The following is a 21,995-nucleotide window of genomic DNA, read 5'->3' as shown; positions in this document are numbered from 1 at the left end:
GATGTTGTAGGAACAATATAATGCTGCTCCGTAAAGACAGTCTTTTATTATGTTATTTCGTGCAGTCATTTTTGAGTCTTTTAAGTACCATCTCTCTGTGCAATATAAATCTATTCAAAAGAAACGTACATGCGGTATTTCAAAGATCCGCCTTTTACAGTTCTTGAGTAACAGGCTCATATTTAGAACCTCAATGAAGCATCAATACACAATTCAAAGTACCTTTGGGGTTTTTTTAGTCATTTCTACTTCTTTCTGAATTCAAAACTCTCTTTTTGGCATATGCAGTTTATAAACATGTAAACGCAAAGATATACATACAGTGTAAAGGCATTTAAAAACACTAGTTATGTAAAATAATATTTTAATATTAAATATGAGGGGGGAAAGACACTGCTGTATTAGCAGTTAAAATGGTTTTCTTAAAGAGTAAACAATAGAAAGCAAACCGGCATCCAAAATTCCACCTATGCAAATGGCTATTACTTAAACAGTCGTAATTCCTTTAAAAATGGACTTCATTTTTCCTAGGAGAACAAACAGAAATGAAACCACCTACTGAGAATTTCTATTTTGCTAATTTTTTTCTATTATAATGCAAATAGTGGTTTTAATCCCCTTAACTCATCCATCATGCATGACAGGTCAGCCAGCCTATTGTCTGTGTATTTGAAGGATTTCTGTCCAAATCAGACTTTTTGTCAATAGTGTTGGGCAAAAGTCTTCTTGTTTCTGAACCATTCACGTCATTGAAAAATTGGAACTACCCTGGAAAATAACATAGTAATTACATATGCACATGAAAGTCACAGGCGTTCTTCGCAGCTAAGTTACTAAGACTTCCTATCATAGCAGGAAAAAAAAGGGAGTCAGATTAAGGACATCTAGGTTTTTATATAATCCATTAAACATCTGTAGCTGATCCAGATAGATGGCAAAGGTCAAGTTTGGAGGGGTTTTTTCATATGGTGATTTCTTTGTATATTCTGAAGCCTGAAAATTGCTGTTTGTTTTAAAATACATTTTTGGTTTCAATAAAATACAGTTTATAGTAAGCAGAAAACTGTGTAATGACAAGGCAGCAAAAGATTTCCATGTATTTTTGTAACATTTAAATTTTAATTAAACAGGGCTTAGAGTAAATTATAAAACCTTCTTTTGTTGAGACAACTGACACTGACAAAATATTAATTAATGAATTGATATTCAGAGAGGCTGAAGCCTCTCTGGATCATTCTTCTCGCTCTTTGCAATATGTCCTGTCTGTATTTTTAAAAACTCGGAAGACTAAAATTAATAAACAATGCTCGTATGGACTATTTCCCAGTGTGAAGACCTGCCAAGCAGAATCCAATGCATTGCATTAGTGTCACTGAAGGTTTTTGAACCAGATGTGTATACGGGTCTTTTGTTGTTATCTTTAAAACTGAGGCTGGGATAAAAACCAAAAGGTTAAGACTTTAACATTTATCATTCCCTGCTACTATTAGGTCATTTCCCTTTTGCTGTATGAATTAAGTTGTGGTATTGCTTCAGTCTGGGATCACTTCGTTGTTGTTGTTTTTTAATACAATGCACTAAAAGTTCTTTTCTTTGGGAGTATCATTATGATATAACTTCACTGAGTCATTGTAATTGTTCGCTCATTAGCATCCAAAAGGATTATTTCGGTTATTTGTTTCTCAGCTCTTTTCTTTTCCCTGTCCTCTTGGGCAACCCAGTTACAGTACGCTCTGCAAGCAGTTAATTTGTGTATAATAATACTTAAGTGGCTTATTGTAATTGTGTGTGTGTCTGCGTGTGTGCGCGTCCCCACGTGCACAGGGACTTGGGTGGCTCTGCGCCACGGGCCCCGGCACGCCAGTGAGCGCCCCGCAGCCAGGTGCCCGCTCCAGGTGGGTCCCACCCTGCGTGTTGCTGCTACCAAGCAAGTGAAAAAGCAGCTCCTGGCTCTCCTGCGCCAGGCGGCACGAGTTACCCTCTGCCTTATGGTCCCGTTATTAAAGGCTACCGAAACTCAGTGGTCTCACTGATTTTCCGATTCTGTCTGTCTGTCTAATTGCCTCATCTTAAAGCATTACGTATGTTCACACTGCTGGTTATTAAAAAAGATAAAGTGTGCATGGGGGGGGAATCAAGGGAATGTTTGCATTGGCTCATTTGGCAATTAAAAATACACAAGTGAAAAAATTGCCACGAACTTGCCCAAAGGGCTATAATAAATAACATCCTGCATAACTAGTACATAAAGTGTGCTCTATGGTTTTGAATGAAATAACTGTGTTTGTTTTTAGGGTTGCTGGGCTTTTTTCTTCAGATTCTTAATAGCTGGAATACAAATAGGCTTATGTTTCTGTAATTGTGGTAAACATATTTTTAAAATCACTGTTTGATTAACTGTAAATATTACCAGTTCAGAGGTTAAATGCTGTTGTTGAAGTCATTCAGGGAAATCCAGCAGAAGTGTAAATATGGCAGAAAAAGCTAAACAATATGGCACAGGAATATTTGCTGACTTAAGAGTGCAGGATCAACACCAATATTTTTCCAGTGATGCTAAACCTCTTGTAACTGCTAAATTGGATTTGTAGTTGAATGAAGTATCAGCTGCTGTTGGACAAGCCCATAAAGGCAGGACGGCTGGCCTTTTGTAGGCAGGGCTTAGAGGACGATTGATATGTTTTAGCACTTTTGGGATTATTGTGATTAGGAGGAAGCCATTCTGAATGATAGAGAAAAGGGTGTAAAAAACACAGTCCACAGCTGGTAAGCAGCATGTGTTTGCTATAAGGAGAGGTCACGACTAGTTGATCCTGCTGGTTCTGGCATTGATTGACAGTTAAGAAAACTTGATATTATGAAGCGGACTTTTTTTTGTAAATGACGCTTCAGTTGTGGAAGGCCAAAACATTTTCAAGATCCGGCACGCTCACAGGTTGCAAGCTAAATGCTAAACATTCAGAGATGTAACTGCAAATATGAGCTCTTAAAATATCATCTAGAAATTAGCATTCAATCCAGACTTGTAAGTACACTAAGCAGGATTTACAGAATTAGCTTTGTTGTTTCTGTATTTGCCTTTCTCATACAAGTTAGTCTTAACTAAAATGCTCCGTGTCACACAGTAGAAAATTTGTGTGAAGTATGTGGAAATTTCAGGTTTGCTGAACTTGTTAACTATTATGCCTCTGGTATATCTAAGGGATTTAGTTAGGAATCATACATGTAAAGCAAATTTTACCTTCAGGAAATCGGTTTTGTATTTATTAAACACCTGCCCCAGCAAACATGTAGGCTATTTCATCTTATCTCCCCTACCCACTTGGAAATACAGCTTGTTTAGTGGATTGCTTTTTTTTTTTTTTTTTTTTTTTTTTTGCCCCCTTTTTTAAGCAACCATCTGAAAGCTCGCAAATGCACATTTAAATAGTTGGATCTCTGACTCTTTTTAGTGGGGCTGTACCTCTTTCAAAATTTGAGTTTAGCATACCACACAGGAAAGAACACAAGCTTGCCAACTCCTGCTGAGCGTTTTTTCAAGCCTGTGAAAAGAATGAATTATTCAGCAGTAAGCATGCTTACAGCTGGCCATTTGGGAGCTTTGATGTGCGAATCAGGCGGTTGCATGAATGCCCTTATTGTCATGTTATGTGTACACAGTGTGTGAATTATTGAAAATAGTGAGGCCTGAGCCTCATCTGGTAGAGATTACAGTGCAGGCATGCTGGGTGAAGGTCTGTAATTGAAAATCCCCAGATGCTGTTTATTTGGCCTGTGTCACATGACCTTCTGCAGAAAGCTTGTCTGAACAAAATGCTGCCCGCGCAGGAAGCGCCCAGCCCCCCGCGCCCGCCCCCAGCGCCCCGCGCCGGCCACTCAAACACCTGCCCGTAATATTTTTAAAAGCTTAAATTAGATTTGCCTGTAACGTTTAAATAGAGGATGCCTTACTTAGGGGTTTAAACTGCTTAGCCAGTTGTTGACTTACAGAGCTCTTTTATCTACAAGAGGCTTTTTGTTAGCTAATTTGGCTTTAAAGCGTCTTCAGAAAGCGTCGCCGGCGAGTTTTAGGCAAGCCCGATATTCTGCCGACAAAATGGAGCAGAAACCTTCCCGGAGGCAGCCCCGCGACGGGCCAGCTACCCCGCGACGGGCCCAGCACAGCCGCCCGCCGGGAAAGCGCCTGGGAAAAGCGCCGGGAAAGCGCCTCCACACTCTGGTGGAGGAAAAGGTTAAAACTGGTCTCTCCCCCACCAGCAGCCCCCGTGGACAGACCCCCACGAGCCGGGGTGGGATTTGGATCCGGCCGCGCTGAATAGCAAGACAAAGAGACTAAGCGCTGCTCGCTGCGCTCGCCTGAGTCGCCCCACTAGAGCGTGGGGGAGCGCTTGCCTAAGGTGCTGCGCATTCGTCGGCAGGCTCTCAGTTGAGCAGAATTCCCCCTAGCTATCAAATTTGGCTTACAGGCAAGCGTTCGGCACGTTGTGATAATCAGGTCATCCTGGCAGCTTCAAGCTGAGGGGACTAGAAATCGAGTTTACCAAAACCAGCTGAAAAGCTTTGCCATGGTGGAAAATAGGGCATGAATGTGACTCGGTAGATAAATTGTTTGTTTTGTGAGAAGTTTAGCATGCAGAGCTGTGTCCAGACCTTGTGCTAAGTATATGAAATACCTTTTCAAGCCGCAGTCTCATGGAATTTGGAGAAATTCATAGTATATCATTATTTAAAAAAAATAGTTTCTCTACTTAGTCATTACTTGATTTTTTTTTTTGTTAAATATGAAAACTTTTTAAAATTAGCTGCTTATTTTCAAATTATGAAATGGTTTAATTTCCCATGCTTATCTATTTTTATCCCATTCAGATGGTGCCTATTACTGGGAACTTGGAGTGCAGTGGTTTAATTTGTGTTATTAGCATTCTAAATAAAGACACCAGCACGCCGCGCCGGCCGGTAGCCCTGGAGAGACTCTTTCTTGCTCCAGTATTTGCTGGAGCTGGTTTATTTAGGGTGGTCCTTGCTGGGGATGGGGTAGCAGTACTGGACGGAGCTTGGGAAAGCAGATGGAGGCCTTTGGCCCTGGAACTGTGGGGCGTTCGGCAGCACGAGCACAGGCCTGGTGCGGAGGGCTGATTTTTCACCCTGACGAGAGAGTCTGAGGTCTAGGTACCGAGTAGAGCCTCACTGGTAAAGCCCTGTACCTTCTTCTACCTGAACTCCCTTTTTAGATACTTTCTGCCATGATTAAAAAAGATGTTTCATTGCTTAAAATGCATCTGCCACAGCACCTGTCAAGGGAGAAATACATTTTGCTATTGAACTCACAGTACAGAAGGAAATGGCAGATAAAAGCCTGAATTTAAAGAAACAAACAAAAGAAGTCTATATAAAATGTTTTCTGTGGTCCTATTCTGATCTTTTCAAGATCCCTAGAAGGATTCCTGTGCTGTGAAGATGTTTTCTCTGATGGGGCACTTCCCCAAAACTCTCTCTTTGATACCTGAACCAAAACATTCAAAGTTGGAGACTGTCACAGCAGATGACAAGAAGAAGGATGTGAACATGTACAGTTCGTAAACCTGACCTTTTCTTTTCTACCAGGCAATTTCCCAGATATATATGACAGGGAAAAAGAGTGAGTGCGTGTATGTGGAAAATATTTCCACGGCTGAGCTGTTCTTAGAGAAAAACAGACATGTTCATTGATGGTCATTATTCACCCTCAGATTTCTAATGGCCAGTGTAAGAGGTTCCTTGAGCCTCCTTTTGTTTCACATTCTTCTCATTCCCAAAAAGGAGGAAAGTGTCTTTTTAAGATTATCCTGCCTTCCTTTCTTTAAAATTCTCTCTTCATCTTGGTCATCTGGAGATACATTGTTTTTTGTTAGTATCTGTCAGAGCTAGGAAAGAAGAGCATCATGAAGTCTGTAAACTTTACCTTGGGGAGATCTATTTTGTTCATGTTAGGCAATAATAATGTTTGTGTTTATGGTATTTTGGTAGTGTAAGAAAGACATTAAGGCTTTTCAGGTCATTCTGGATAGGCAGAGGCTATTTACTGAGCCTTGTATCACTTGTGCTGGTTAAACCTGGTGCGTATTTCTTTACTGTGTTGAAAAAGTGGTTGTTAGGAAAAAGTAAGGCTGTTGCCTTGGTCACTTTGCAGTTTCTTATAGAGCTCCCCCTTCCTGTTGGTGAGCTCCAATTCCCGCACCCTGGTGACTCTTCTCAAGCCAGGCTTCACCTGAAGTGAAAGTGAGCACTTTGCAAAACCACCATCTAGTTAGTCATGCCCCTGCGGGGCTAGATGGCGGTTGGAGAAATCCCCTCTCAATTCACGCCAAAGCACTGCATGTATGGACTGAGGCTGAACTGGAGACAGCACTTGACTGGTATTTTGAATAATACAGACTAGACTGTCATTGCTTGGTGTTTTTCATAAAGCTGCTTTTCCTGTCAAGTGGCTACGTGGGAATCTGAGCTTTCCTTTAAAAATAGTTTTCTAGCTCTCTTGACTGGGAAGAAAACTGTGAAACTGTGAAAAGATTTAACTCTTCCATGCTCAGCTACAGCTGTGATCCCAGAGGACTGCTTCGATGGGCATGGGCTGGCAGGAGGGGCCTGCGCTGTGACCTGTTCATCTGAAACGTCTTCAGTGCAGACCAAGGCACAAGAGACGCCAGTGTGTTCTTTACATCTTATAGATTCATCGACTTCGCAGAGTCACCAGCTGCTGCTAAGGACAAACTGGCAACCTTTTTTTACACCAGAAACTATTCTGGGTTTTTAATTTATGCATCTACTTAAAGAGCTGTGAAGAAGGTTCTTCCCATGGGGGGGACATTCTCTAATTCAAACACAATGTGCATTTAGAAAAATGAAGATTTTCCTATCGCCTACCATACAGTGACTGTATGAGCACAGTTTCAGCCCCGATCTGTCTATATGGTGAGCTCTGAAACGTACTGGATCCTGGCGTGCTCCTGTGTTGGCATTCCTGATTGCCACAACATAAAGGCTCCCTGCCTGCAGGCAATGAAATGTGTCCTCCTGGTTTTATTTTTAAGCACCTCTTTACTCTCTGCAAGCCTCATACTCACTAAAGGGAAAGTGCAGAGGCATAAAATACAAGGCCCTGCCAAATGGTTTTGGAAAACCCAAAGCACCTTTAATATGACATGCTGCCGTTGTGTGCCTTTTCCCTCTTTCTTCTCGTTGCCGTGGCCTCTCCCTCATTTTTTTCCCCCAAATTGTATGATATTTTTCCGCTGTAGAAATGTTCCTTTTAATGCTAATGAAGAGTAGTGTGGTGCTGTAGCAGCTCCGTTTCTGGCCCCACCTAACACGTGCAAGTGAATTTGCAGCCCCGTCACTGTGAGGTAGCTGCCAATATTGCGCGAGGACGTAGGAGGACAGCCACGGAAATGGAACTTCCTTCTCCACATTGGACGTTAGCACTCAGAATCAGTCCAAACCAGTCTCATCCTAGAATATTTAAATGAAGTGAACGTAGCTATCATGTAGTACAAGTTGTCTGTACTGAGCTATTGATCCTAGAAGTGCGGTTGTTCCTGCTTTTGGAAGGATTTGTTGTTACAGGTGAAGTGAAGTTTAAAGTCTCTCCAGTTTTCTTCTACTTTTTCTATTTAAAGTGAACTGTTTTGATGATGATAAAGAAAATTTGAGAATACAGAGATACAGAAACCGAACATCGCAATAGTTTCACTCCATGAACACAAAGGCTGTTGTTCACTGAAAACAGCAAGTACCTTCTTGGCACAGTGTGCTGCAAAACTGCTGTCCAGCCTAATGACAAGATCTTTGCATGAAAATAGGTAACTAGCTGCTCCCTTTACATGTGGAAACCCCTCATTTATGTGCAGAAATGTTGGTTGTTTGTGTAACTGTTAGCTCATGCAAAATTTACCTCTTGAAGTTTGTCCTGAAGAGACCTGTTAAATAGTTACAAGCCTCATGTCATGATTACAGTTGGCCGTTCCAGAGAAGTCTGGCATAAGGTCCAGACCAAAACAAAAAGGGAATCGGAGAAACTGTAGCTCTACTCTGAAGAACATGGGTATTTCAGATTCTAGCACTCATTTAGCAAACAAACTATCAGAGAGAAAGGAGCACTCTGCTGCTGGCAGTGAGACATTTTATGCCAAGGGTGTAAAATAAGGTTCAGAGAGGAAGATAGAAGGAAAAAGGAAACTGGAAGTCTAGTTTAACTAGTTGTGTTCAATGTCGCGCTCAAGAAAATAGGCATGCTACTTTAAAACTTCCCCGTCTCTCCCTCGCAACATCAAACTGATGCAGTTTGAGCCCCTGGCTGATGTAATAGCTTTCTGCACTCCCCAGCTATGCACTCATCCACTTTAAAATAACTTGGTGGGTGACAAGATATTTTCTTAACCTCCTCTCCCCTGCTACTGAATCAGTTTTCTCGTTTTTTACACATGGGTTGCTTCTCCCCTGTGCTGAATGCAAATAAGTCCATAACTTAGGACTTGTTGAACAAGTATATTGAAGTTATTACAACTCACGGAGAAGAAACATACTATACAGTGAAAATAAACAGGGTGCCACATAAAACTTTGTTATCTCCAGCAAAATTTAGGAAGGAAATTATTTGGAGAGAAAATGTTAGTTTGTATTAAGTAGCATAATGTGTGACTGAAGAAGAGTCAAATAGCCGTTTTAGAAACTTGGAAATACTGTACATTTCCAAGTGAAACAGAGTTCTAAATAACAAACCGCCGTGCTGATCAGTCCTGCTGCGGCAGAGCGCTCCGGCACCGCCGTGCGACCGCTCTTGTGCTTAAGTTAAGGATGTGATTAGTAAGCTGTGGAAGACATAGAGTGCTTCCTGGTAAAGCAGAGAGGTTTTGTGGTGCTCCCTGCAAAATTCAAACTCTGAGAAAAGCCGACATGCAGCTGTTAACCTCTGGGCGGTCAGAGGTTCAGCTTGGATGGTGCACCATCTTCCCAAGGTGAGCCACCCTTCCACCAGCTCTCCACGTGGACCTGGATTGAAAACGTTGGTCTGGTGGAGTCAGAAGTGAAAGCAGAGAAACCCAGGCCCAGTGTCGCCCTCCCTCCAACCACGGGGAACCCTCCTTCCAGCCGGTTAGGACCCTGGCCACAACCACTGGCTTGGGACCTGCCTCCCTGCTGCTCTGCCCTCCAGCAAACACAGCTGCCGGACTTAAATGGGAGAACGCTTTAGCCATCTGTGCACAGTGTATGTGGCAGATACAATGTCTGGTAAGGAGAGGAAAGAGCAATATTGATGAATAATAAGAAATATTGATGAATAGTTTGTGAAGTGGAATATGTGTAAAAAGAATAAGTCTCATATGCACAGAGCTCATATTTTTTAGTGTCATATTTTGATGGCACTTATGGATGTGGTGCTGCTTGTCCCTTATCATGAATTTTTCTTTTTTTCAGGTAGGAATGAATTGATAGCGAGATACATCAAACTTAGAACAGGGAAGACACGGACCAGGAAGCAGGTAAAATAACCCAGTGGGGAAGTATGCATGTCAGTGAATGACAAAACATGGCATTTTTGGCTGCAGTGGCTGTCTGTGCTTCAGCTCTGATGAGATGATGTATTGACTTCACTGTTATGATTAAATATGTGCTTTTTAGAAAATATTTAAAACTGTTTTTTGTGTTGTGCATCATTTCAGTTTGAGGTGCAATTTTATTAACCTACGTGTACATGAAACTATCATCCCCCTTATTTGGAAAAACAAAATGTCAAAGCAGAAAATAAAGCATTGTGCCTTTCTAGAAGGACAATTATATAATGTAATGATAATTTTGAGGTGGTGAATAATGAAACTTCTACATATCCAGCCAATTTGCATATATAATAAAGGTTACGATCCTTGGATATGAGAGGTAAATAAGTAATAAGTATCTAGCAGGACTGATTTTAGTCATGCTGTCAACTCATGGGTAGTAGTTGCTACAGGATGAAATAACAATCATAAAAAAATCCCCATAAGAGCCTTCAGGCTCCTAGTCTGTGACCACGGTAAGATTTCATTCATCAAAGAGGCAGAATAAACCTCTAACCAGTCTTAAGTCTTTCTCAGATGATTATCGCGTAACCATTAACTTATCTCATATGACTAAATCCCTTAATTTATAATATCCACAGTGATCATCAGTCCCACAGAAGACACACTCTGTCTTGGTGTAGTTTATGTTGTGGTTACTAAACTATTGTGCTGTTTGAAGTTGCTTTGCGAAGCCAGAGCCCCCTTGCTTTCTCTAACGTTACATGCTTGATCCCCGTTCTCCCCATCTCCGTGTGTGATGAAGGGAAGGCAAAGGCTTGCATGTGACGTGTGTTTGGTAACGCGGAGAAAGGTGGTGCTGAGTCAGCACAAACAAAGGTGGCCTGCTGCCAGCGTTCATATTTAAAGCACGTTGACTTGGGTGATATTTTGCCCTGGGCGACGTCCTTTGTGTGTTAGGAAGAAAGCGTATGTACAAGGGATGAAAAAAAAGCCACGAGAAGGGAGAGAAGCTGCAGTGCATAAAGAAGGAACAAACAAACAATTGGCAAAGAAATCTAAAAGTAAAGAAGACCCAAGTTCTGCCCTATTATGCTTATATGAGCTCTGTTAGTTTGGAGTTACACTGATGATCTTAAAATTGCATCAGGAGTCAAAATGCAGACTGTTTGGGCTAGATCCTTCGCCAGTGTATACTGGTAGAGATGCAGTGAAACCAAGAGGGCTGCGATGACTTACATATGGTGATGTTCTGGCTCTGTACTTGTGCATCCATCTATAACGTTTCATAAATCACTTTTGACCGAGTGTTTAGAAAAGTTTGATTCCCATTACTTTAGAAATTTTAGTGAGCAATTAAACATTACAATTGTGCTCCTCGTGTAACCTTTAACACCACTAATATCCCGCTGAAACTGTGTGAAAACTTGGTCTACATGTTTGACTATAAGATTGCTTAGTAAGCAATAGTATAACTCTGAACGACGGCAAGCTAGTTCCTGCGCTGCTTCACGAAGAATTCTCTGAAGGCGGCCTTCAGAGACTAGGTTCATTTATGTATCACTATGTGCTTCCCACTGAAAATACAGGGTGTTTTGATACTGCTGTCATGGAAAAGGCTTTAAAAAGGGAGGAAATAAAGCTTTGCTTCCTCTTTTCTTTTGCTTGTCTTATTTCCCAGACAGGAATTGTAACTAACTTGAATATGTACAGCACCTGGCACAGTATGCCCTATGTCAAGTAAGAATAAGAGAGATCTCTCCTTAGCAGTTTTTATCACTGTGTTTTTTAAACATTCACGTCAAGGTCTGCAGGATGCTGAGCAGTACCGTGCTATGCTGGACTGCACAATTTAAAGCTTCATCATCCATATTGTGAATTTTGGTATGTGCCGGAGTAAACAAGAAGTGAATCAGGAGCCCAGATCCTTCATTGCACAGGCAACAATTTTGGCTAGTAACACTGGTCCAGTGCAGGGACTGGGTTTACACAGCTTTCTCACTGAAATGTAATATGTAATGATAACAGGGCAAACCTGGGCATTGCCCGTGTTGACATTAAGGTACTGATCGCCACCTACATGAGTGTTTAATGGGCAAATTTGATACCGAGATTACAGAGAAAGCCAGCATAGGTTCCTCTTCTGAGACCTATATTGTGCCAATATTTTATTGTTCATTCCAGAGCTTAGAGCGTTTTGGTGGGGTCAAAACACAGCCTGAGGCTCCTTATTGGAGCTGTAGAACACTACGAATAAGGGATAAAATTTCATGATGCTGAGTTGAGTAAAGTCTCAAGCAGCAGAAGCGGTCAGGGTCTGCCCCGGCGTGCCCTGCAGCCCTGGGCGGTTCTGCGCTGCCCTCGCCCAGGCAAGGAATCCCCTTGGTGGCCCGCGCGCGTGAGCCGCGCTTGGCTGGGGACGGGGCTGCGACGGAAAGTACGTGGCCTGTGCCCGGTTGTGAGCAGGGTCTTCTCTCTTGTAGCTGAATGCATAACTTAGTGGGTTAAACATTTTTTTTCCCCTTAATCAAGTCACTGCTGTGATGACCTGTATTGTTAAGCCTTGGTGCTAAGAGCTTGGTATCTGGCTGGGAATGTGGTATCTTTAACAGCAGAGCTTACTGAAGATGCAAATAACTTACCCCCTTCAGAAAAAAAGTTATTTTTTAAAAAATAGATATTTTAAATTTGATTTGCTTTTTGTTTTTCTTTTGTTTGTTTTTTTTATAAATCTGAACAATGTAGGTGTCTAGTCACATACAGGTCTTAGCAAGAAAGAAAGTTCGAGAAATTCAAGCCGCCATTAAGGTACGTTTGGCTTGCCCAGTTGTAGGGGGCTTTTCATCTCCATGGTTACAGGCTTTTCCTTTGTTTCCTCCCTTCCCCTACCCTGCAGGTGTCTAGTCACATTCAGGTTCTTGCCAGAAGGAAATCTCGTGATTTTCATTCCAAGCTGAAGGTATGCGCTTTTCTGCTTTTGGGCTTGTGGTTGCTATGCGTTTCACTTCCTGTTTTCCATGGTGATCGGTGAATGCCTGGTGCTGTGATCCTTGTAACCTAGTTTTCTTGCATGTGGTAGCTGTTTACATTTCTTTGTGTTTAATCGCTGATTTCTGCACTAGCATCCACATTAAAAAGATTATTTTAACACTGTCCAAATGCAACGTGAACTCCTCTTTGTAACAACTCGGCACCTAAACCTGATTTTTTTAACCCATTAGGTTTTTTTTAACAGTTGAGTGCTAGACTGTTAGTGCATTTAAATACACGGGGCTTTGTGCAGTTGTATAGGCACTTTTTCTTTTTCCAGAGGTAGTTCTTTTCTGTTCCAAAATATTTTTTTGTCTGTGCTTTTGAAATGCCATCAGGAATACTTAAAGGAGATTGTTTATTCTAAGTGCCACGCAGCACAGCTTATCAAGATTGCTCTAACTATAAGGTGTTTCTGGAATACAATCTAGTATCACCTTAAGTGAAATGCTGTTTTCAAGATTCCCTGAAAATTTATTTTTTAAAGTAAAACATTGACATTTAATCTTTGGAGAGCCTCAGTCAGAATCCTTTTCAGGGAATATTAAGTATGTTTGCTTAATCTGAGTTGATGAATTGTACAGGTCCCCATTTTCCCTGGTTTCCATAAAATATATTCTAAGGCTAAAAAGAAACTCTTGGAAACATTTATAGGGGTTTCTTGGTTTGCTTGCTTTTTAACATTGTCCAGTGGAGATCTTGGGACTCTTTTTGTTTTGCTTTTACATTACTTAAAAGTGGAAGAGGGAGCTTTACCATTTTTGTTGCTTTTTTTTTTTTTTAAGAAAAAGGAAAGGAACTTGTAAATTTTTTACTTCCCTCCTTTTTCCTTTTTGTTGATTTTTTTTTTCTCAGATGAGAACAAATCATGTTTTTGTTCTAGTTGAAAAGCAAAATGTTTCAGAACGTAATTTCACAATACTAAGTGGTGAGCTCTGTGGATGCTTACCACAATCCTGGAACTGCAACATATAAATAACAGACTGGCTTTATAACAGGCTTTCTTGACAGAAGCATTTGGTTTTTAGTCCGCAGTGGGCAGCATGCTGGCAAGCTTGTATGGCTGTTGGTGGCTGGCTTTTTAGCTGCACTGGCTGAGCAGTTGGGGTTCATAAGGAACAACTAAGACAACTTAAACATACTGCTTTTTAACCGAGGGTGCAATAATACAGAGATATGTAGCATTTTAAGCTTAAATTGTCAATCCTTGATGCCTAAAATTAAGTATGTAAATAGACGGCCTTACTTTCAGAGGTGCTCAGCACCAGCCGATCTCGGGGATTTTATAGGAATGGTGAGTGCTCAGGGCCACAAAAATCAGGAAACATATTTAGATGCCAAAATACAGACTTAGGAGCCTAACAAAAATATTGGCTTTAATTTTCTAAAACATTTTCCTTTCTGAATACCCCAAATAACTTAAAACTATGAAGACACTTTGTAAAACAAAAAAATATTCTTTATTACTGCACCTGCTGTCTGATTTTTATTGAAGCTTTCCAAAGAAGAAGAAAAGCTATCTAAACCCTAGTAATATTTAAGTCCTCTAGTCTAGGTCATATCTGCAGCAAATAGAGATCCAGAAGGTTTTCTGATTTTAAGGAGCTGCCTGAAGGAGGAGAGATCTTATTAGGGCAACGAAATATTTTGTAAGGGTTTCTGAACTTCCTGCCCCTTCACATCCATCAGCAGGTTGCAGCTCCACCAGAGCTACGTAAAAAGCAGAGAAGGCCTGAAAATTCAGCCACAGTTGTGGTGCCGAGAATTTGCTGATTTGCGAAGAATCCCATACCTGTGCATCCCTGCTGTTCTGCAGAAGACGTTTGCTTCAGCTCTGTAGGAGTACGCGCAAGGATGGAGAACCCATCTGTAAAAAGGGAAGTGTACCGGCCTCTGGATTTGCTGCGAGGCCCGGGGTCAAGGCAGCGCAATCCCTCTTGCTCTCCCACTTCTCTGCAAGGATTGCAGGCGGCAAAAGCTGCCTGGCCTTTACCCGGCCAGCCCCACCTGGAGTGGTGCCGACGGGCAAGCCCTGCATCTGCCCAGCCCCTGAGGTGTCATTATGCATGTCCTTGATTTTGTTTGGGACCTGGCGACACGATCCCACCCTTTCTGCGAGGCCCTGGGCCTCAGGAGGGCCTGACACTTTGCAAGAAGGCTCTCCCTATCACTCGTTGGCTTCTTGGTGCACTTGGTCTCAGTGAATGAGATCCTGCGGGTTGACTTGCGTGCCGTTTGCACAGATCCCTTCCAGAGCAGTTGCTGCTCCCCCAGACTTTTTTCTCCCCAACTGGAAGAGATGAAATTTTGATGAAAGAAGTTGCCCTAAGGATGCTAACTTTACAAGGAAGGGAGCTTTTCCTTTATCTGACTGACCATGGTGCTGTAATTACTCACTTGCAAGTGGGAGGAACAGCTTGTTTTGAACCTGAGAAGGAATCTCACTCCCCCGGACAATTTGTTAGTGGCGTTGCCGGTATTTTTCTTCCTATTCCTGTATTGAACCATCCGTATTTCCCAGTATACTTTGAAAACTGCTTTAAAAAAATCACTGATTTGAAATGAAGACAAGCTGAATATTTTTTGTCATCGAGGAATGCCCATTGTTTCAGCAGGGACCACTTTAGCAGCAATCTGGAAAGTCCCATTGATCTCTCCAGGAAGATTATGCACTCTATTTCTCCTCCTTGAGCAGGTGGTGCCTGCATTTTGCTGTGAAGGGATAATCGCTTCAAGCTTCGTTTCTTCAGATTAGCGTTAGGGAACAGGTGGAAAGTGCCTGTGAGTATTTGGAGTAACAAAGGATCGCTGGCTCGCTGCGTTAGTACTTGCGTTATGCAGCACTACTTCTTACTCTTGGCCAATCCTGCAGCTCTAACAATGAGCTAGTACTTGCAATTACTTTGTGAAACATGTGATTGGTGGCATTCAGGAGACCAATTACTACTTAAAATAACACATGCCTCCAATGTCAAGTTTCCTAGCTACAGCGTGAGGGGAAAGCACACTATGGAAGAAATCCAAAGCTCCTGCTTGCCAGTCCATAATTATGAGTTCAGTCAGCTCTGACCTGAGGCAGTCTTCATCTCCCATGTTTCTTCCTCTTTCCACAAATGTATTCCCTCAGCACAACTCCTGCATGTATTTGTGGTAGGTTATTACAGAGAAGATGGTCATTCGCTGTGTTACAGTGCTGCTTTAGCTGAACTGGTGGCTGGCGGGACCTGAGGCTTGCAGGGTTTGGTGTGGAGGCACTCCTCCCCCCGCTGACATGCAGCCTGCCACTAGCAGTGGTCTCTGAATTATCATTTTTTATTGGTCTTTCAGGATGTGGCTGATCTGTCCTGTTCACCTCCGTTCCTGGTCTCTTTACTTTGATGCAGGGTATAACAAATAGCTTTTGTTCCCCAGACACCTTGTGGGTTTATTTCAGACCAAGAGACCTTCCTGCCTAGCCTCTGTCTGAACCCTGCTCATGACAAGGAGAGTACTTGGCACTCCTGCTGAGGAATCTGAGGCATTCATTCTCTTGTTTATCTTCTGCAAAAATCCAAATGGATGGAAAGGTTTCAGAGCTATCCTTACCCAAGGCACTGGATACAGTATTACTGAAGCTTACCTAATAGACTGAATTCTTACCTGCTTGCTGTAAAGTCTTTTTGGTACAGCACAGTTCCTTTTCTTCGATAACAAATGCCAACAGTCACTTGGATTGATGAATCCTTAGCCTGCAAGAAAGAGCATTTTTACCTGTGAATGCTGTTGCTACATTTCAGGACCACCAATACAGAAAGTCCCATCAGCCCTTCCAGGGATGTTAAACATTTTAATTTCTTTTACTACAGGAAAACAGTTTTTAGAGATTTTGTCTTACTTGCCTGAGATTATTAAAATCTTTCTGAGGTTAGAGAAATTTCATCTCATAAAAGAGCTAAGAGAGGTTGGAATAAAGGAGCCCTTAGAGATGGATCTGGGAGGCAGTTCCTCTTCGTGGCATTTCCTCTCACTCAGAGACTGGAGGAAGGAAAGCAGAATTTTTACTTTCCAGTGTTGTTTTTCCACCTCAGATGTACCAATCCATAGTGTCAGGCTGTAGCATTTCCCACCTTTGCACTGACAGGGAGCCAAAATCACCTCTTTTTATTCAGGAAAAAAGCTGCATTGAAGTTGTGCCTAAATAGAGAGTAAAGGTCTTCACAGCAGGATATACGTCTATCTTAGACTTTCATTTCAGATATTTTTTCATAGTGCAAGATTAATTAGACAGAGACAAAAAGAAACATTAAAATGCCTACAGTTCACATGTATTACATGTTCTAAAATCCATTATTCTACATTCTGCATTGAGGGATAGAAAGAAAATATTGTAGTCAATTATAGAATGCTAAAGATAGCTCTATACTTTTTAAATGAACAATGATAAAAGCCTTGAAAAATTCCCTTTGATGTGAATGGAGTCTTCAGCATTTTGAAATACAATAAGATGGATTAATTGCTACTCATTAGGCAGCAAGTTGGGACAGCTTTGAATGCGCATTCTCTTCTTGGCATTAGCTATTGCCTGGCTGAAATAGCCAGCTTTTGTATTTACTCCTGTCTTCTCTAATAATAAGCAAATTGGAGATCAGGGCTAGAAACACTGAAGTGCTCTCTATCTTTTGTCCAGAACAATTGTATATTTTCATGATTTGTTTATCTTTTTTGAGCTACAGCTAATTATTGCAAAGGTTATTTGAATCAATACAAGATCTGAGCAGAAATAACATCTGCAAAATTGCTTATTAGGAAACTATTTTATGTTAGTGTTACTGTAATTTTGTGAGCAAATTGTTGTTTCCTCTCTTATGTCATATTTTTTTCCTTACAAGAAAAGTTTCGTATTTGAAATATTGGTACAGGTTTTAGGATTTCTTGAATTAATATTGCATTCTGTTGTACTTAATTTTCTCATACTGTCTTAGATCTTTTTTTTCCAAAGTCATAGATAACATGGTATTCAAAGCCCCATTTACCATTCTAAGATAACAGTTTTTATTTTTTGCTGTAGAAATAGTTTGAACTGATTGATTGAATTATTCTAGTGTTTATGTTGGATTAAAAGAAAGTCAAGCACAAATCCTTTTGTGCTTGTGATGTAGAGGTCTTGTTTCACATGGGGTTTTTATGGATATGAAGATTTATAATTGGATGATACTGGGGAATTTTTCTTATCTAATTTAACTGTGTATTTTGTATTCCAAAACTAATGGGTGAAAAGTAAAACTCAAGGTCCTGATTCATTAAAAGTTATATCCTTGCATTAGAGTCTTAGAGCTTACCCCTTATGAAAACCAAATGTTTGCAACTGCAGTCAGAGATAGTCAGCTAAAACATGGAGCAGATCCCGATCTCCATCACAATGATGACATTTTAGAGATTTCGTAGAACTAGTCCACATTTCCACCGATAGCACTCTTAATCTGGCTCAGCAATACTACTAATTATGTACCAAAGAATAGAAGACTTTTATAAGGAGAGAGGAAGATAGCAGTTTAAAAGTGAAGTCTGTTACTTACTACAGTGTCATTCCTGGGCGGCAGCAATCTCGTCAGAGCTCATAAATTAAGTAGGGTCAAGCCAGGTCAGTGCCAGATGGGACATATCCAAGGAATACCTAAAGCTCCGGCAGGAGCTAATGATTCGGTAGGAGATACTGTTCCCCCAGGCCGCTGCCGGACCTCGGCGTGGTGCACTGCAGCACTGCATGTTCTGGGCCAAATTTTTATTTTACTTACATCATTATAAACCTCATTGAGCTGAAAGGATTTATTCCAGATTTACGCAGCAGCATGAGTGAGTGCAAAAACAAACCCTTTACATCTTGGACAAGATAGGAAACCAAAGTCTTAACTATTTGCAGTCGTTAAAAATCCCACAACATTCCCGTTCGGAGTAGGGGTGTTAACCCATTTGTCCTGGCCAAATTCCAACCTGGGTAATTACTGTAATCTGCCTGTTTAAATTACCCCTGCCGTTTTAATTGGATATATTACTTCTCTTGCTGCCTAAACTGTGATGTAATACCATTGTGTGTTATTAATCAGTTACTAAGTTTCATCCCACAAGTGGCTGCATTGCAGTGATAGGTGGAAAGCCTCATTCCCTCCTGGTTACATGCACTCTCCATTAGAGCTTTAAAAAGTAGGTATATTTGTTTTTTCAAGTGGCAGACAAGGTCATATTTCAATTTAAATAAACAACTTTTAAGTGTGGTTTTCCCATTTCTTTTTGAAGACTGGCATGTCTGCCTGACTATACAAGTACAGGTCGCCACCTTGCAGCTCTCCAAAACTTTCTTGGAGCTAAAAATGCTTTGTGCCAGTGGACATCAGGACCTCTTATATGTTTGTATTTGATTTTGAATTTGATTTCTTTTGTGTTTGAATGCAAAATTACAGTAACTTTGAAAAAAAAAACCCACCCTATTCTTCTGACTATGCAGAGTTTCCTAAGCCTACAAAAGGTGGAATTTCTCCTTGATGTGTGTTGGCCGGAGCCTGCTAACATGCAGTAGAGCTGGCAGATTTGTGACTTACTGGGAAACCTTATAGGAGTCCTTGAAATTCCTCAAGACTCTAGCCCTATCACAAGGGCTGCGTTTCTGAGCTGTCGTCCTGTCCATTTTTGCTGTCTCTCTGTCCTCCTGAAAACATCCAGGAGGATGAAATGAATGGCCACCACAAAATGCAGGACCTTCTGGGCAAATGGCAAGAGGCAAGGGGCATCCCTTCTTGTCTCATGAAATGGCAGATGTTACCTCCCTCCAACAATCCCTGTTGCTGCTCCTGAAATTGAGCAGTGTCAGGCTTATTGCTAACGGAGGGCAGCAGCCCCTCCAAGACAGTTTAGAAGTCCCTGCTCCTGTGAACCAACAAGGAGTGTAAGTCTTGAAGGAAGTGTAAGTCTTTGCAAATTTCTGTTTAGTTCATCTGTCAGGGTGGGATTTTTGTGGCCTAACTGTTGCTGTGTAGAAGCTGGGTGTCTAGGCTCCTATTCTGATCTTTGGGCAGAGATAAGAACCTCCGGGAAGTAATGCCTTCTGGTTGTTTTAGATGCCTATTTAGGAAGAGAGAAATCGTCTCCTGGAGGTGACCATAGTGCGAGGTTAGACATCTGCCTTAGACTGGAGCCACTTACATGGCTAAAGCGAGGTGAGATGAACCACGTCATAGGTCTGTAATTTGCCCTGGGCTGAAGCAACTCCCAGATACAGACTTTTATGTCACTAGCAAAGCCTTTACTTTTAAATTCTCCTTTAGTTTAGATCCACCAAATAATAAGCCCATTATAGCAGCAGAAGAGTATGGGTTTGGGAACTTGAGGAGAGCACAAGAATTAGCTGCGTCTTTGTGTGCTGCCGCTGGCACGGCTGACTGTAGCGACGAGGCAGTGCTGGAGATGAGACTGTAATGTGGCAAGATGTTCTGCAAAATAACAAGGTCATCACAAAAGCAGAGTTCATGTAGTTGGGGAGGTTACTAGGACCCAGGCACACGTGTACATTGCATCTCTCAAATCACATATTTCACACACAGGATATTGATCCTCTGTATGTTTGTTTTTGCTATGATCCAGCTGACTGTGTGCAAGACGTATATGGTTTGGCATTTCCAAGCCAGCTACCATAACAAAAAAATAAGGCAAAACGGACAGAAAGGCCTGGTGGAGCTAGTATCTTCACACTGTGTGTGAAAGCCAAGGACACCACAGGTATTGCTTGAGGAATCTCCTTATTTTCATGCCTTTTCATGATGAAGGTATGTTGAAGGTATCATGAAAACACATGAAAATAAGGAGATTCCTCAAGCAAGTCCATTTAACTGTGCAGGAGCCTGGGGAAGCTGGCTTTCTGGAGAGCTGCATGGACCTCAGGAGACTGCAACTTGTTATCACCCGCTGCAGCATATTTTAACCCTGCCGTCTGCAGGAATCAGAAAGCAGCCCGTGAAGCATCCCATCCTTGAACCCTCCTAGCACCCCTTCCTGCCTTGTCAGCCCGTAGGTGTCAGTGCCAGCAGCAGGCAGAGCCGGGAGCTGACCTCCAGCTCCTATCAATTAAAATGTTTATAGTTATAAGGGAAAGCTACAACTTGATAAAGCAACCGAGTTTTCTTTGCCCAAATGCTAGTGGAGAGCATGTTCCCCTCCTCCTGTCCCTGGCGCAGTGGTGGGGTAGAAGCTGCCGTGTAGAGGTATTGTCAGGTGAACTTAGGTAGTCCCTTGCCTTAGACAGGGCAGAAAGTGCGGTGCAGCACCGCTCCCCACCTCCCTTTTCTCCCTGGCAGCCTGACTTTTGTAGGAGCCTTGCTGCGCTCGGCTCCTTCCCTGGTGGCTGTACGGGAGGAAGCGCAGATGAGTCCGCAGGTGTTAGTGCTGCTGCTGGAAGCGCTGCACCCGATTGAATTTCTGCCTTGAATCCTGCAAGGTGCGGAGGGGTGACACTGCTGGGAACAGCTACTCCCCTGCTCCACCTGCTGCTCTCCTGGGCGAGCGGATGCCCGGCTGCAGCCCGCAGGGAAGCCTGCAGAGGCTCCTTTTGAGGCTTGGGGAAACAAGTTCAGCAACAATCCTCTTCATTTGATATCTGCAGCTTTTACACATGGAGATGGGGGTTGTTTTCCCCAGTGTTTTGTTTTTCTTTTTCTTTTTTTTCTTTCTTTTAATGAATCAGTCCCTAGGTGAAAACGATGCATTTGTTTAAACCTGATATTTAATGTTGAGCAAACTGCTCTTCCTTTGTTTCTTATTATTCTGTTCATATTTTGCTAAAAATCTGCTATTCTACACAAGCATTTTAATAAACTGTTTGTTGTTGTATCCAGGTAACAAGCATGGTAAGTATTTTAACTAAACCAAGTATTATGTACCTTAGCTGTGCTTGGCAGAATTTTTGGCTAGCTTTTTCTGTACTTTCAGCCTGTGCTGTTTCTAAAGGAGCTATTCAAAGGAAGAAACTGCTCACCTATAGTACTACTGCATACAAGCTTTAGGGGGAGCATATGTGCAGAGTCATATACCATATATAAGAGCATGCATCTCTTGCCAGCATGCTTGCTACTTGCTTGTAAAGTAAAACCAGGCAAACAAAAAAATCCTTGCCTAATATTGCTTGTGTTCCTTCATTCTAAGTCATGTACCTAAATATTAGCACTTACTCATACAGTACTGGAGATGAGGAACTCTACTTGACCAAATAATAACAGTCTACTATTTACTTATTTTACCTGACGTAAAATATCCGCTTAGTTAATTCTGTTGCATTAGAGACTTTCCTTTTCTATTCTGTGATCATACACAATTGGCAGTGACTAGGACTCCAAGTGCTGCATTAGTACAAGTAATCAATCCTAAACCATCTTTTCTTAAACTTGTTCCTGTATACTTGAAAACAGC

At 41.8% G+C, this 21,995-nt stretch overlaps 1 protein-coding gene across 9 annotated transcripts in view; it reads left to right on the top strand.

Moving 5' to 3' along the window:
• Window positions 1-21,995, top strand: part of TEAD1 (TEA domain transcription factor 1) — a 160,602-nt gene that overhangs the window by 102,889 nt on the left and 35,718 nt on the right. For 2 of the 9 annotated variants that reach the window (XM_026104532.2, XM_026104535.2), the window contains exons 3-6: window positions 9,454-9,518; window positions 12,279-12,341; window positions 12,430-12,492; window positions 21,425-21,436. In XM_026104532.2, coding sequence (XP_025960317.1) covers window positions 9,454-9,518; window positions 12,279-12,341; window positions 12,430-12,492; window positions 21,425-21,436 — 203 coding nt within the window. The remainder of the gene's footprint in view (window positions 1-9,453; window positions 9,519-12,278; window positions 12,342-12,429; window positions 12,493-21,424; window positions 21,437-21,995) is intronic. The other 7 variants (XM_026104534.2, XM_064512981.1, XM_026104533.2 and 4 more) reach the window with 6 other exon arrangements.

Source organism: Dromaius novaehollandiae, chromosome 5 (assembly GCF_036370855.1).
Source record: "Dromaius novaehollandiae isolate bDroNov1 chromosome 5, bDroNov1.hap1, whole genome shotgun sequence".
Taxonomy (NCBI): domain Eukaryota; kingdom Metazoa; phylum Chordata; class Aves; order Casuariiformes; family Dromaiidae; genus Dromaius; species Dromaius novaehollandiae.
Note: the sequence above shows the minus strand (reverse complement) of the source record. Positions and strands in the feature narration are given on the sequence as shown.